Genomic DNA, 12392 nt, shown 5'->3' with positions numbered 1-12392 from the left:
TGAAATGTTCTCTGAGTCCAGAATAATAGATTCAGATTCAGCATTGATGTCGATTGTTCTTGGTGTCGCTGTCGGAGAACTTACTATCATCACGGAAAATTAAGGCCAGTCTGTGCTGCTTACACTGACTTGGATCTATCACACTAGTCAGATTAAGGTCCGCGATATGATTTAGTTCCAGCACCCGCTTCTCGTAATCCATAACAACACGGAATTTAAAGTTTCACAGACAAGTGAAACCGAAGGATCCTCATCCTGAGCTTTAACCATCTGTTAATGGAAGTGACGTCAGCTTTTCTTCTTCGCGCCGTATGCCATCTAAGCAATAATGTCTGTGTGTGTGTGTGTGTGTCTGTATGTGTAAAAGTAGTATGATTTAAAGGTTGAACTCTATCAAAATGGTTTCACATTGTGACTTCACATAACATGGAATATGGAGGAATGATCTTCACCTGGGCGGTCGCTTTAAAGGAAACGATCGATCGGCATTGTTTAGCGCTGTTGAGCGGCTCGGTACATAAAACTGTGTTTCCCCGTGTAATCAAACGGGAATATTTTACTCCATGGTTTAACATTTATCTAATATTTTTTCAAATCAAACTTGGTTTTGAAAATACGTTGAGAGAAATAAAAAAAACACAAAGGAGCACACCTGGAAAAATCTCATTTTCCTTCTAGAAAGCTTTTTTCAACTCGTGGAGATTTTAGAAATGCGCGACAGGTTTCGTTGTGGTGGGTCACGTATATATATATATATATATATATATATATATATATATATATATATATATATATATATATATATATATATATATATAATTGCAGGTGGTACACTAGAGACACCTAAGAAGAGGAGAAACAGTGCAGAAATGCTTCTCTATGGAAGGTGTTATCTGTAACCTAGCATATGGTGACACTGAGACAATTTATTTATTTATTTTTATCCAGCATTGGGCAAATTACATCCCGCCAGAGTCCGTTTGATGCGGGGTTGCATCATTTTTTTCTGACAGATAGAATACAAAATGAGAAATGGGAAGACACGGCGAGGCGTCTTTCTCTCTCTCTCTCTCAAACCACTGGACTGCCCCTCCTCGCCTAACGGCCGCCATTTCTCACTCTTGGGCATTTCTTTTTTTTACTACACAGTGAGTGATCTCTTATTCCAGTTCCTAGTCTGAATTGACTTTGACATTCTGGTCAAAATTGTGAGCTCCACGGAGATATATGAAGGATTGAAATCACTAGCTGCCCCTCCGGACTTTTCTTTTATTGAAGACCGTCAGTTTTTTATTATTTCCTTATTTATTATTATTATTATTATTGTTGTTGTTGTTGTTGTTATTTATTTTTCTCCTGTATTTTGTTTAATAAGTCATCCATCTATGGTGACTTTTTGTAAATCTGCACACGCATAGCTACGCGCAACAAACAATGCCAGGGATTGGCCCTTATGGGGGCGCTATAATATGCATTCTGAGTCAAAGGCTCGTTGCTGCCGCCATGTTTGTCTTAGCGATGTAAAACTTGATCCATATATACAGCTGGACATTCTGAACAAGTTTGCAACTGGGATCCATAATGTCCGCCTCAAATTTTTCCCCACCATTTTGAATTTTTTGAAAAACCTTCAAAAAGGTTCTTCTCAAGAACCATAAGTCGGAATGACACCGAATTTACGGGGCAGGTCCACGGGGTACACAGGAACATAGTTTGACCAAAGCTAAACGATTGGTCAAAAATGTATGTAATTATTAGGCAATCAATCAAAAAAAAAATGGCAAAACATTCAATTTGATGTAAAATCATACAGTAATAAATCCACTTGAAATTTGTCATGGCAACCAAAAACCTGATGGTAAACCTGTCTACCAACTGCTGTGTTAATATATCAAGACATCAGTCCACAACATCAAATGTACACAAAGCCAAACCAAGAGGGGCTCTTTCGCTTAGACGTTACCATTTTCTCACATTACAAACTCTACCTTTAGGGTATTGCTTTTTGTACTGTCAACATGACACAACTTCAGAGGCACATTTCCATTAATTTTTCCATTTTGTCACTCCCAACCAACCACTGGGACACAAAACATAACGCCTCTTTCCTAACAGTGGCCACAATAATAAGCACTTTCAGTCTAAGGCTGATTGTTGCCATCAGGTGGATCTAGAAAAGTGCAAGGTGTTACAAATATGTTGTTGGACATACTGTCCACAATGTCGCTTCTTTTGGTCATTCCTTGTCATTCAGAAAATGTAATCCACAGAAAGGCGTCACCACTAAAATTACATCACGAGGTCATTGTTGCCCCATACGGCATCAAACGTTCAAGCTTCCGTAATTATCTCATTATTGCTCCACAGGAGTCCAAACGTCAACTTTCTGTCACTATGACTGCAGTTCTACTTTCACAGACACACAGGTTTAGATATAAAATAGACGGTTGTTTTAAAGAAATTTCATGTACATTTGTGAATAACAAAGGATCCATAAACTATGTGTAAACCAAGTACAAAAAAAGAACATTGCCTATTTATCTGACCAATATGAAATAGTTTATATACTTGAAAAGTGAACATCGGGGATAATAAATAAATAATAAATAAATGGACATAAACTACGACAACTGGACTATACAAAAGATGAAGAGGAAGAAAAAGATAAGTAGTCAGCCTACATCGCACAGGTACTGTAGACAAATACAGTCAACACTTCAATGTAATCCCACAGTATTTTCAATGGAAAAATGCAGACAAAAATTACCAGAGAATACCGAATACTGAGAAATAAGTGAACAACAAAAGATGTATAATATATAAAATAATAATAATATTAATATAGCTCTCAATTTAGTTGGCCGAGACAACATTGCTAATTGACGCGACAAAGCTAACAAAGTGGAATAACAAATAAAAAATAAATGTAACAGATGATTATACTGAAGAAGATGAATACAATTATTCTACAGATAACATCTGAATAATGACATAAACAATAGACATAAACAGTGAATACCGTGAATGTACAACACTTGTTCAATGGAAAAACGCCCACAAGAAAAAAAGAGGAAAACAATATACCAGAAGCCGAATACATGTGAAATTACAGATTGAACACAAAAGGCGATACAACCTTTAGATGCCGGACTACGGAAAATCTGCAAAATGTAATACGTAACTACCATGACTAAAATGGACCCTGTGTATTGCTGCCTGCAGCTATATTTATTATTATTATTATTATTATTAATTTATTTATTTTCCATTGAAGATTAATAAGGCTCCCATCTATTTTGACAATTACCCTGAATGGTTTTGATGTAGACCAAGCAACGCGAGCTGCCACTGAATTGCAGCGGTAATTGCCTCGGCAAATATGTAAGCCTTTACCCAGGTTTAAAAATAATTTCAAAACTCCAACTTAAAATGATCAACTCTGCCCGCCTCTGATTCTCTCTCCCTCCCTCTAAACACACATCTCCCCATTTTCAATGCATCTTTATCTCTTTCTGTTTCCCCCCGCCACCCTCCCTTCCTCTCTAATCATCAATTGCTGAGTTCTTTAGAAATTGTAGACTGTGCTGCTTTTTATCCATTCGGCTGAAGAATGAAGGGATTCAGACGTTGTGTGATGTTCCCCGCCTGCCAGTATATATGTATATCTTTCTCGTGTTCATCATTCCAAAACACCTCGTTTCAGCCGTTTTGCGATGTGATGGTTTATCGTGGTCGCGGTCCCTCATCCTGCTAGATGTTTCTGCTCAACTTCTACCTCCCTTACCCTACCATCGACTCTACCTCTACTCTATCTCTACTATACCTCTAATCTGCCTCTACTCTACAGTACCTCTACTATACCTCTCTCTACTCCTGCTCTACATCCCTCGCTCTACCTCCACTCTACCTGTACTCTACTTTCCTCTACTCTATCTCTACTCTACCTCTATTTTGCCTCTACTCTACCTTATCTACTGTACCTCTACTATACATTTCTCTACTCTACCTCTGCTCTACATACTTCACTCTACTCTACCTTTACTCTGACTCCCTGTACTCTACCTCTTCTTTTCCATCTACTCTTCCTCTGTTCTACCTCTACTCTAGCCCCCTCTACTCTACCTCTACTCTATATCTCTCACTCTGCCCCACCTCCACTCTACTTCCACTCTACCTCTAATTAACCTCTACTCTGCCTCTATTATGTCTCGACTCTACCTCCCTTTACTTTATCTCTAGTCTAACCCTACTCTACCTTGCCTTACTCTACCCCTGCTCTATATCTCCTATTCTACTCTGCTCTATCTCTACTCTTTCTATCCTGTAGCACCCTTTACTCTACTTCTACTCTACCTCCCTCACCCTACCCTAACTGTACTATGCTTCTACTCTACCTCCCTCCACGCAATCTCTACTCTACCTCTGTTTTACCTCTGCTCTATTCTACCTTCCTCTACTTGATTTCGGGAGAGATCATTAAGAGAACTTGGTGGAATGACATGAAACACTTGAGGAAAAGGATGGGGTGACACAAATGCGTGTGCGTTTGTGTGCGTTTGTGTGTGTGTGTGTGTGTGTGTGTGTGTGTGTGTGTGTGTGTGTGATCATGACCTACCTGTCATTTTTGGCAATGAAAGGCTATTAGAAAGCTTTATTTTTCTTTGCTGTTTCTAGTTCTTGCGCTGTTTTGGGTCAGAGAGGTTGTGGACTTCAATCTCAGAGCATCAGATTAGCATAGTTACGCGGGAAGGCTCATTGGGGAAAACGGGTCGCGGGTTTGTCATGGTGAAGAGTTTCCAGAGGTCAAGTCTGCGCTGCAGCTTATAGACGCTCTAACTTCTACCAACACAAAAATATGCTGTAGGGATAAGGACCTTCACCCTTTTTGTATGACCTCAAATCTTGCTTCAGTTGTGGCTGACACTTGCACGTCATCTCCCCCTCTGCCAAGTGAATTAATTCAGCCTCCCTTCTTTTTGTTTTCTCAAGGAGACAAGAATCAACTGTGTCCGGATCGCTCGGAAAGGTAGGGATGGCTCTCCGTTACAAATTGAACCAATGCTGTATTTGGCTGTAGGATTGAAAGAAAGAAATGGTAAAGGCATTCATGTTATCACTATCCATCTTAAATTATTTGCTCCTGAAATGTATTCCCTTTTTTCCACACAGACATACACACACACTTTCTTGTGTTTGAAAGAAACAGTTTCCAGTTTTTTGGGCGTGGGGGTTTGCTTGAGCGAGCTTGAGCGAGATAGTCATACAGTATCAGCTCAAACAATGGCAGTTGGAGGGGAGAAAAGATAGAAAGACAGAGAGAGAACAGGACCGCGATGTGTGTGTGTGTGTGTGTGTGTGTGTGTGTGTGTGTGTGTGTGTGTGTGTGTGTGTGTGTGTGTGTGTGTGTGTGTGTGTGTGTGTGTGTGTGTGTGTGTGTGTGTGTGTGTGCCTTCCTGGTAAATTGGATTCCTCTCACTGAGCTTTTTTCTTCTCTCACTTGTACCACGGGGGGGGGGGGGGGGGGGTAAATGTGGTCCTCTGGCGTGTTTATAGGCGCAGGAAGCAGAAAACTCTCTTCAAAGTTGTTCCATTGCAGCCGGGGCAGAGAGATGAGGTTTAGCCATTACTCTCTCTCCCTCTCTCTCATGGGTCTTCCACTATGTGTCTCCATCCTTTTCCACTACTTTCCCTGTCCATGTACTTGTGTGTAGGCGCCACACAAGCCCACACCCAGCAGCCCACCCTTGTGAGGTGGCCCTCAAAATGTGACGCTTTTGGAAAACAAATATTATTGGTCAACACTTTGATGAATGGATTCTTTATGTGATTTATATAATATATAATTACCGATGGAAGTGATGAGGGAATCCGTGATAAAAATATCTACTCCTAAATGAAGTGATTTACGTAGTTCCTCCAGTAGAGAGCTCTACTTTACTCTACCTCTTCTCTGTATCTACTCAAATCTGTAACCCTCTACTCTACCTAAATCTAGTTCCCGCTTTTTTACCTCCCCTCTACCTCTACTCTACCTCTGCATTACTTTAGTCTATCTCTACTCTACCTCTGCTTCAGTGGCGTAGGCAGAAATTGTATTTTTGGTGTTCCAGTACAAAATTAGATGGGCCATCTTTTCCCAGAAAAAAAGACTTATAAAGACTTTGAAGTAGGTAAAAGGGCAACAATTTGACAAGGGCAAAAACCAGTGACAATTTTACTTTGCAACATTCTGCATTCCAAAGGCGACAAGAACAAAACACTGCCTGTACAACATGCTCAACCAACAGAGCTCAGTCTATAAAGGCTGTAATAGTATAGAGTGGGGACTGCGGGTTCGGGGGGACTGGGTGCTCAGTGGGGGCTGGGGGTTTAGGGCAGGAGGTATGGGCTCAGGGAGGTCTGTCCTGCTGACATTCTCCTCTGGGCAGGTTCTGATCAAATGACCTTCTTTTTCCACACCCAAAGCATTGTATGGTGTCAGATGTGACAGTGTAATCCATCTCTCCTGTATTTCAGTGTTATTTTCAGTTCCGTTGCACTGTTTTTTAAACCATAAAGACTTCTCTTCTCAACAAAAAAACCGAGAACGGGGACGAAAGGGTCACGGATGACGTCTTTGCTTTCCACCAAACGGTTCACTTTATACACACTCTCTGGAAAAAACAACACTGCATTGCTCATTCTGGAAGCAAATTTTACAGAGCAGTTGCCCACCTTGTCCCCCGCTGCCAAACCGCACTCCTCGACCGAGTAGCTGATCACCAGGGCAAGCTTCTCCGCATACCAGCGAGTGAGCTCCGTCCCCCCTGCACTAGCTGCCGGCAACTGCCCAGCAGCACCCCAACAAACAAACTAATCTAGGACACCAATCAGAAACAACACAAAACACAAAATAAAAGATGTGTTCAAAAGGAACGCAGCAAAACAAAAGTAGAAAGAAAAAAAGAAGAGAAAGTTAGAAAAAACACATTCAGGCTGTGACCGTGCTTCTCAGCGGGTGAACCATGCTGCCGTGCTTCTCATGCTGACAGCAACAAAGCACTGGCGCCAGGGAGCAACCAATTACGTTCCAGAGGGGTGGAGACTTCTTCCAAATTGTTTCAACAATTCTGTTTTAATCAGAAGGCAAATCAAACACACACAATAACTCAACAATAAATCAAGTTGATGTTTTTTCTTTTCTCACATAATGTTTTTATATTTTTTGTGACAAAATGTATTTTGAGCAAACTTGGCTGGGCAGCTACGGGCCTACTCTACTCTATTCTACCGCTACTCTGCTCTGCCTCCCTCTACACTACTTCAATTGTGATCTCTACTCGACCACCCTCTAATCTACCTCTTCTCTACAGAGAATTGATGCAATTTTCCCTGGCTGCCCGACACAGAGACACAGGTGATGATGTTGAAGACAAACCATTTTACTGAAGACAGTGGCAAGATGTAGCAAGCTGGGAGCAGATAGAATGGTGGAATGACAAAGGCTCTCCCTCTGTGCGTGTGAGGAAGGGTGATTGTAACCTGTGTTCATTGGTTGCTCTGATGACAAACAGGTGGACACAGCCACCCTGTCCTGGGCCCAATCACGTAGACCCAAGGCATGCCTGCTTAAATTACACCCCGCGTGAGTCCTCGGGTGCTGTGCTGGCTGGTTGAGGTGTAGCTGGGCATGGCTATTGTGGGGGCTGCTGATGGTCCCGGTGGTGGCTGCTGGGAGAAGTAGCTAGCTGCAAGGGGTTACGTTTGGTAGCTGCTGCGGCTAATTCTTCCCCTGTCCTCCACTGGCCATCCGCTGGCTGTTGCTGCTGCCAGTCGTTAGAGGGCTGGTGCTGTCGCCGTCCGTCGACCTGCTAGTGGCTCCAGTGTATCTTCGGCCGGCCCTTCTGTGTCCCTTCTCTGTGTCAAGTCCCTGTTCAGGCGCCAGTGTGGCAGTTCCCCTGCCAACCAAGTGGCTTTTCCAGGGCTCCCCGATATAGACACCGGTGATGATGTTGAAAACAAACTTTGCTAAAGAGAGTAACCTTTGTTCATCGGTTGCTCTGACGAACAACAGGTGTCCAGCCACCCCTACTCCTGGGCCCAATTATCTAGACCCACGGCAGGTGTGGCTGCTTAAGTCACACTGCCCCTACACCAGCATACCAATACGATTTCATAAGTTATTTAACATTTATGTATTTTTTATTTACCTCAATATTTGACATAAATTCCCCAAGCTATGTAGCTATCTTTCACCCACCATCTTTGCTCTGGAATCCACTCGTTTGTCAGGTGACCAGTGCTCCAGAAACTAGTTGTGACGAACCACACTGCTGCGAGATTTAGTCCTTGGCGAGAATTTGTGCTGTAGCAGCAAGTGTGTCAGGGCTTGCGCTGACGCCAGGAGCTTTCTGTCACCACCAATATTGTAGCCTAACACAACCATTGGCAGCATTCTGGCACCCCTTTTTATAAAGGCTTTGCAGAAAATAAACTAGGACTGCAGGGACTCCCACGCAAAAACATCACGTCTTTCTGAGATTATCAGCAACGCTTTACGAAAGACATATAGCGAAGCGGAATCGCGTGAGATAGGCATGATGTCTCGTAAAGGGGGCCCTCTCATACCACATCGTATGCCACATTCACCACCCGATTTTATTTGCAGTGCTGTGAGACAAGCTCTTAAGAGAATCAACACTCGACCGATTTATTCCTGCTTACATAATGCCAATCTGTTTTTTTCCACCTTTTGGAGATGTGTGAACGGGAGCCTGGATGATTCATCGTGCAAGTGAGAGAGAGATTTCCTGCTTTTGGCTTGCTGTGACAGTAATACAAATAAGTGATTAAGTGGGATTGCGGCATATGGTATGTAGGTGGCTGCCATGAAAAACATCTGCCTGAACTAGAGTGCATGTTCATTCAGCTCCCCTTTCGCGAAGCACCAAACCTGCATACAGTATCCGCCATGCCGCATGTCTGGAAAAGCAGGACACTTTTATTAGTCGAATAGCGCTAGGTTCTGACTCCCACCTAGCTACCTCTTCATTTTGCTCAGGAACCTGACAGGGTGTAGGGGCTAAATGAAGCGGAGAGTGAGCGTTGTAATGGACTCAGCAGACTCCTTGAGTTGTGAGTGCAGTCCAGCCTAACCCTTCACTAGATCCATGGTCTCCTGTGAAGAAGAGAAAAATAAGCGCTTGACTTCAAATACACACACACACACACACACACACACACACACACACACACACACACACAAACACACACACACACACACACACACACACACACACACACACACACACACACACACACACACACACACACACACACACACTGTCTTTCCCTCTCTGTCTCTCAGCCTTTGACTGAAATCAGCCAGGTGGATATAATGCCACAGACCGAGGATAATAAGCTGTTTTACACTGATAACCCTAACCCCCTGTACTTTCCGAGAAGCACAATAACTCGACTAGAATTAAAGGAGTCCAATACTGTCTGCGGCAACACCCACCTGAGTAAACCCCCCTTACATACACACACATACATACACACATACGTACACCAACCTAATACCCTAATACATGAATCAGAGTTTAGAGAGAGTTGAGGTAAGCCGTTTTGCAATACACTTTGTAAAGGTATGAATCTTTATATATACACCGATCTCTGTGTCTGTCTCTTTGCACATATGCAGAACTCCAATTGTCTTCTTTTCCTCTTTAGCTGCATGTAAAGACTCCAAGCGAACCATGGAGGTGTCCCAGCACGCAGAGGACATGGGACTGATCCTGGGTGCATGTGCCGGGGGTCTGGCCATCCTCATCTTGCTTCTCGGGGCCATAGCCTTCATCGTCAAGAAAGGGTATGTGCTGTGGGGACTGTGCGCCTGGGTTTTAGACACGAATATATGTACACTACATTTGGGGCTGTCTAGGTCAGGCTAGAGCACTGGCGGCAAAACTCAGTGTTTGCAGCAGACTAAAAAAATCTTATAAACCTTTTCCCAAAGTGAGCCCCATCCAAATAGGCCAGTAAATTTATCTCAATCCCCACTTTGCCAGCTTTGCCTTAAGGAGAAGAGCCTTGGCGACGGCACAGAATTACAGCTAGAGTTGGGAGCATTAATCCCAAAACTCCCCCACTGTGAACTAGAGAAAACTACTGCTTTTTGTGTTTTCATATCGGCTTTGAATTTCAAGGTCTATGTGTAAACTGAGCACCGCAAACCTCTTCTGCCCCAACCCCCCACCCCACTCCACCTCCAAATTTCAAATACATCGAGGTAGTGCGGCTCTCCCTGGCTACTTTCCCTACCTGCGAATTGCTTCTTCTGCTGCGCACCTGTCGCGTCTTCTCCCTGGCACTGGCGGAGGCAGCGGTGGAACACTCATCTGAGTGTGAAATATTTCATCAAGGGCCATGTTATTCCATTGCCCACTCAATTACATGAGCCGAGCAGCTGTGAGGTGCCAGTGGATGGGCCAGTAATTGGTTAGGAAGGTTGTTTATGCCTTTTTTTTTGTAGAGAAGCACTCCTCTCCCTCTCCGGTCTGTTTTTTTTAGAGCGGAGTGAATGGCACGTGTTTCTGGAAGGCGGACGTGACAGATAAGATTCAGGGGGCCAATCTAGCCAGCACAATGCGAAGCTAGATGGGTTAGACAGCCAGCAGACAGAGTAGATGTGTTTATATTTTGCGACAAGAGAATGTCTTTTGTGCACACACCAAATTGTATCCACTGAAAGGTTCGGTTCCGCCTTGAAATATCCCAACACATCGTCATTTGTCTTTTTTTTTTTGTGTGTGTGGGTGCGGCGCAGAGGGGGGATTGTCATCTTGATAAACCATGATCACCTCTCTCTCTCTCTCTCTCTCTCTCTCTCTCTCTCTCTCTCTCTCTCTCTCTCTCTCTCTCTCTCTCTCTCTCTCTCTCTCTCTCTCTCTCTCTCTCTCTTTCTCTCTCTCTCTCACGCTCTCTATCTATCTTCTATTTCTCTCCTCTTCATGCTAATCAGAAGGGACTTCTATCCTTACCCTTACTACCCGTAAGTTGCCCCTACCTCCCCTTTCCATTCTGTTGTTCGCCACACACACACACACACACACACACACACACACACACACACACACACACACACACACACACACACACACACACACACTGGTACTGGACATAAGCATCACTATTTTCCCCTCATCTTCCAGTCCACAACCTTTCCTTTCATATCTTTTCTTTTCCCTTTGTCTCCTCTCCTCCCCTCCTTCCTTTCCTTTCATTCCCCCTCCTTTCCTTTCTTTTCTGCCACCCTGTTCCTCCCATTCTTGTCCCCTTTATCCATTCTCTCTCTCTCTCTCGCTCTCTCTCTCATTCTCTCCACTATCCCCTATCACAGAATCTCACCTTGCCCTTGTCTGGTTTCTATCTTCAAGCTCACACACAAACACACACACACACACACACACACACACACACACACACACACACACACACACACACACACACACACACACACACACCCCTCCTCTCCCTCTAATTTCTCATCTCCTCTACACATCTCTCCTTCCCCCCACTCCCTCATCTCTCAATCTGTCCCAATATCTTTTTCTCTACCCCACCCCCCCAATACACGCACACACACACACACATACACACACACACACACACACACACACACACACACACACACACACACACACACACACACACACACACACACACACAACCAAACACCTCACCCCCCAGGGTTTTCCTCTTTTCTCTTTTTTCCCATCTCGGGCCCTGTCTCCCCTTTCCGCAGCAGGAAGAAGGTGGCCATCAACAAGGCGGCTATGTCCTACCGCCAGGAGAAGAGCCGCAAGCTGAGCGCCCTGGACTGCAGCCTGACCGAACAGAGCACACTGCAGCAGGACGAGAGGATGGCCCACTCCTTCATGGACACCCACGGCAGCGCCACTCGAAGTGAGAGAGAGAGAGAGAGAGAGACAGAGAGACTCAGCTTCTTTTTCTGACCTTCGGGGCTGGGTTTTGTTCCCACTTTATGCATCCCATCTGTTTAGGTGGAACATAAGGCGCCCGCGCAGTGAAGGCTCTTGTCTTGGCAAATATTCTGCCCTGTCAATCAACGCAGCACTTTTTTTTTTCTTTACTTCTCAATGTAAAAATGCTCTCTCTATTCACCTTGAGCTGCCCTGTAGTCAAGTGCATTGTGTTCAAGGCGTGCTTGAATACCAAAAGAGCAGATGCTTTTTCAGGAAATGCATCCGACCGCTGGAAACTTTGGAGTCTTGGAATTGGAATATGTTCCCTAACTGTGTGTGTGTGTGTGTGTGTGTGTGTGTGTGTGTGTGTGTGTGTGTGTGTGTGTGTGTGTGTGTGTGTGTGTGTGTGTGTGTGTGTGTGTGTGT

At 44.1% G+C, this 12392-nt stretch overlaps 1 protein-coding gene across 1 annotated transcript in view; it reads left to right on the top strand.

Moving 5' to 3' along the window:
* ptprua (protein tyrosine phosphatase receptor type Ua) overlaps positions 1 to 12392 on the top strand; it is a 164965-nt gene that overhangs the window by 128857 nt on the left and 23716 nt on the right. The window contains exons 13-15 of the mRNA XM_080002494.1: positions 4990 to 5026; positions 9712 to 9850; positions 11786 to 11946. Coding sequence (XP_079858620.1) covers positions 4990 to 5026; positions 9712 to 9850; positions 11786 to 11946 — 337 coding nt within the window. The remainder of the gene's footprint in view (positions 1 to 4989; positions 5027 to 9711; positions 9851 to 11785; positions 11947 to 12392) is intronic.

Source organism: Zeus faber, assembly GCF_960531495.2.
Source record: "Zeus faber genome assembly, chromosome: 1".
Classification (NCBI taxonomy): Eukaryota; Metazoa; Chordata; class Actinopteri; order Zeiformes; family Zeidae; genus Zeus; species Zeus faber.
Note: the sequence above shows the minus strand (reverse complement) of the source record. Positions and strands in the feature narration are given on the sequence as shown.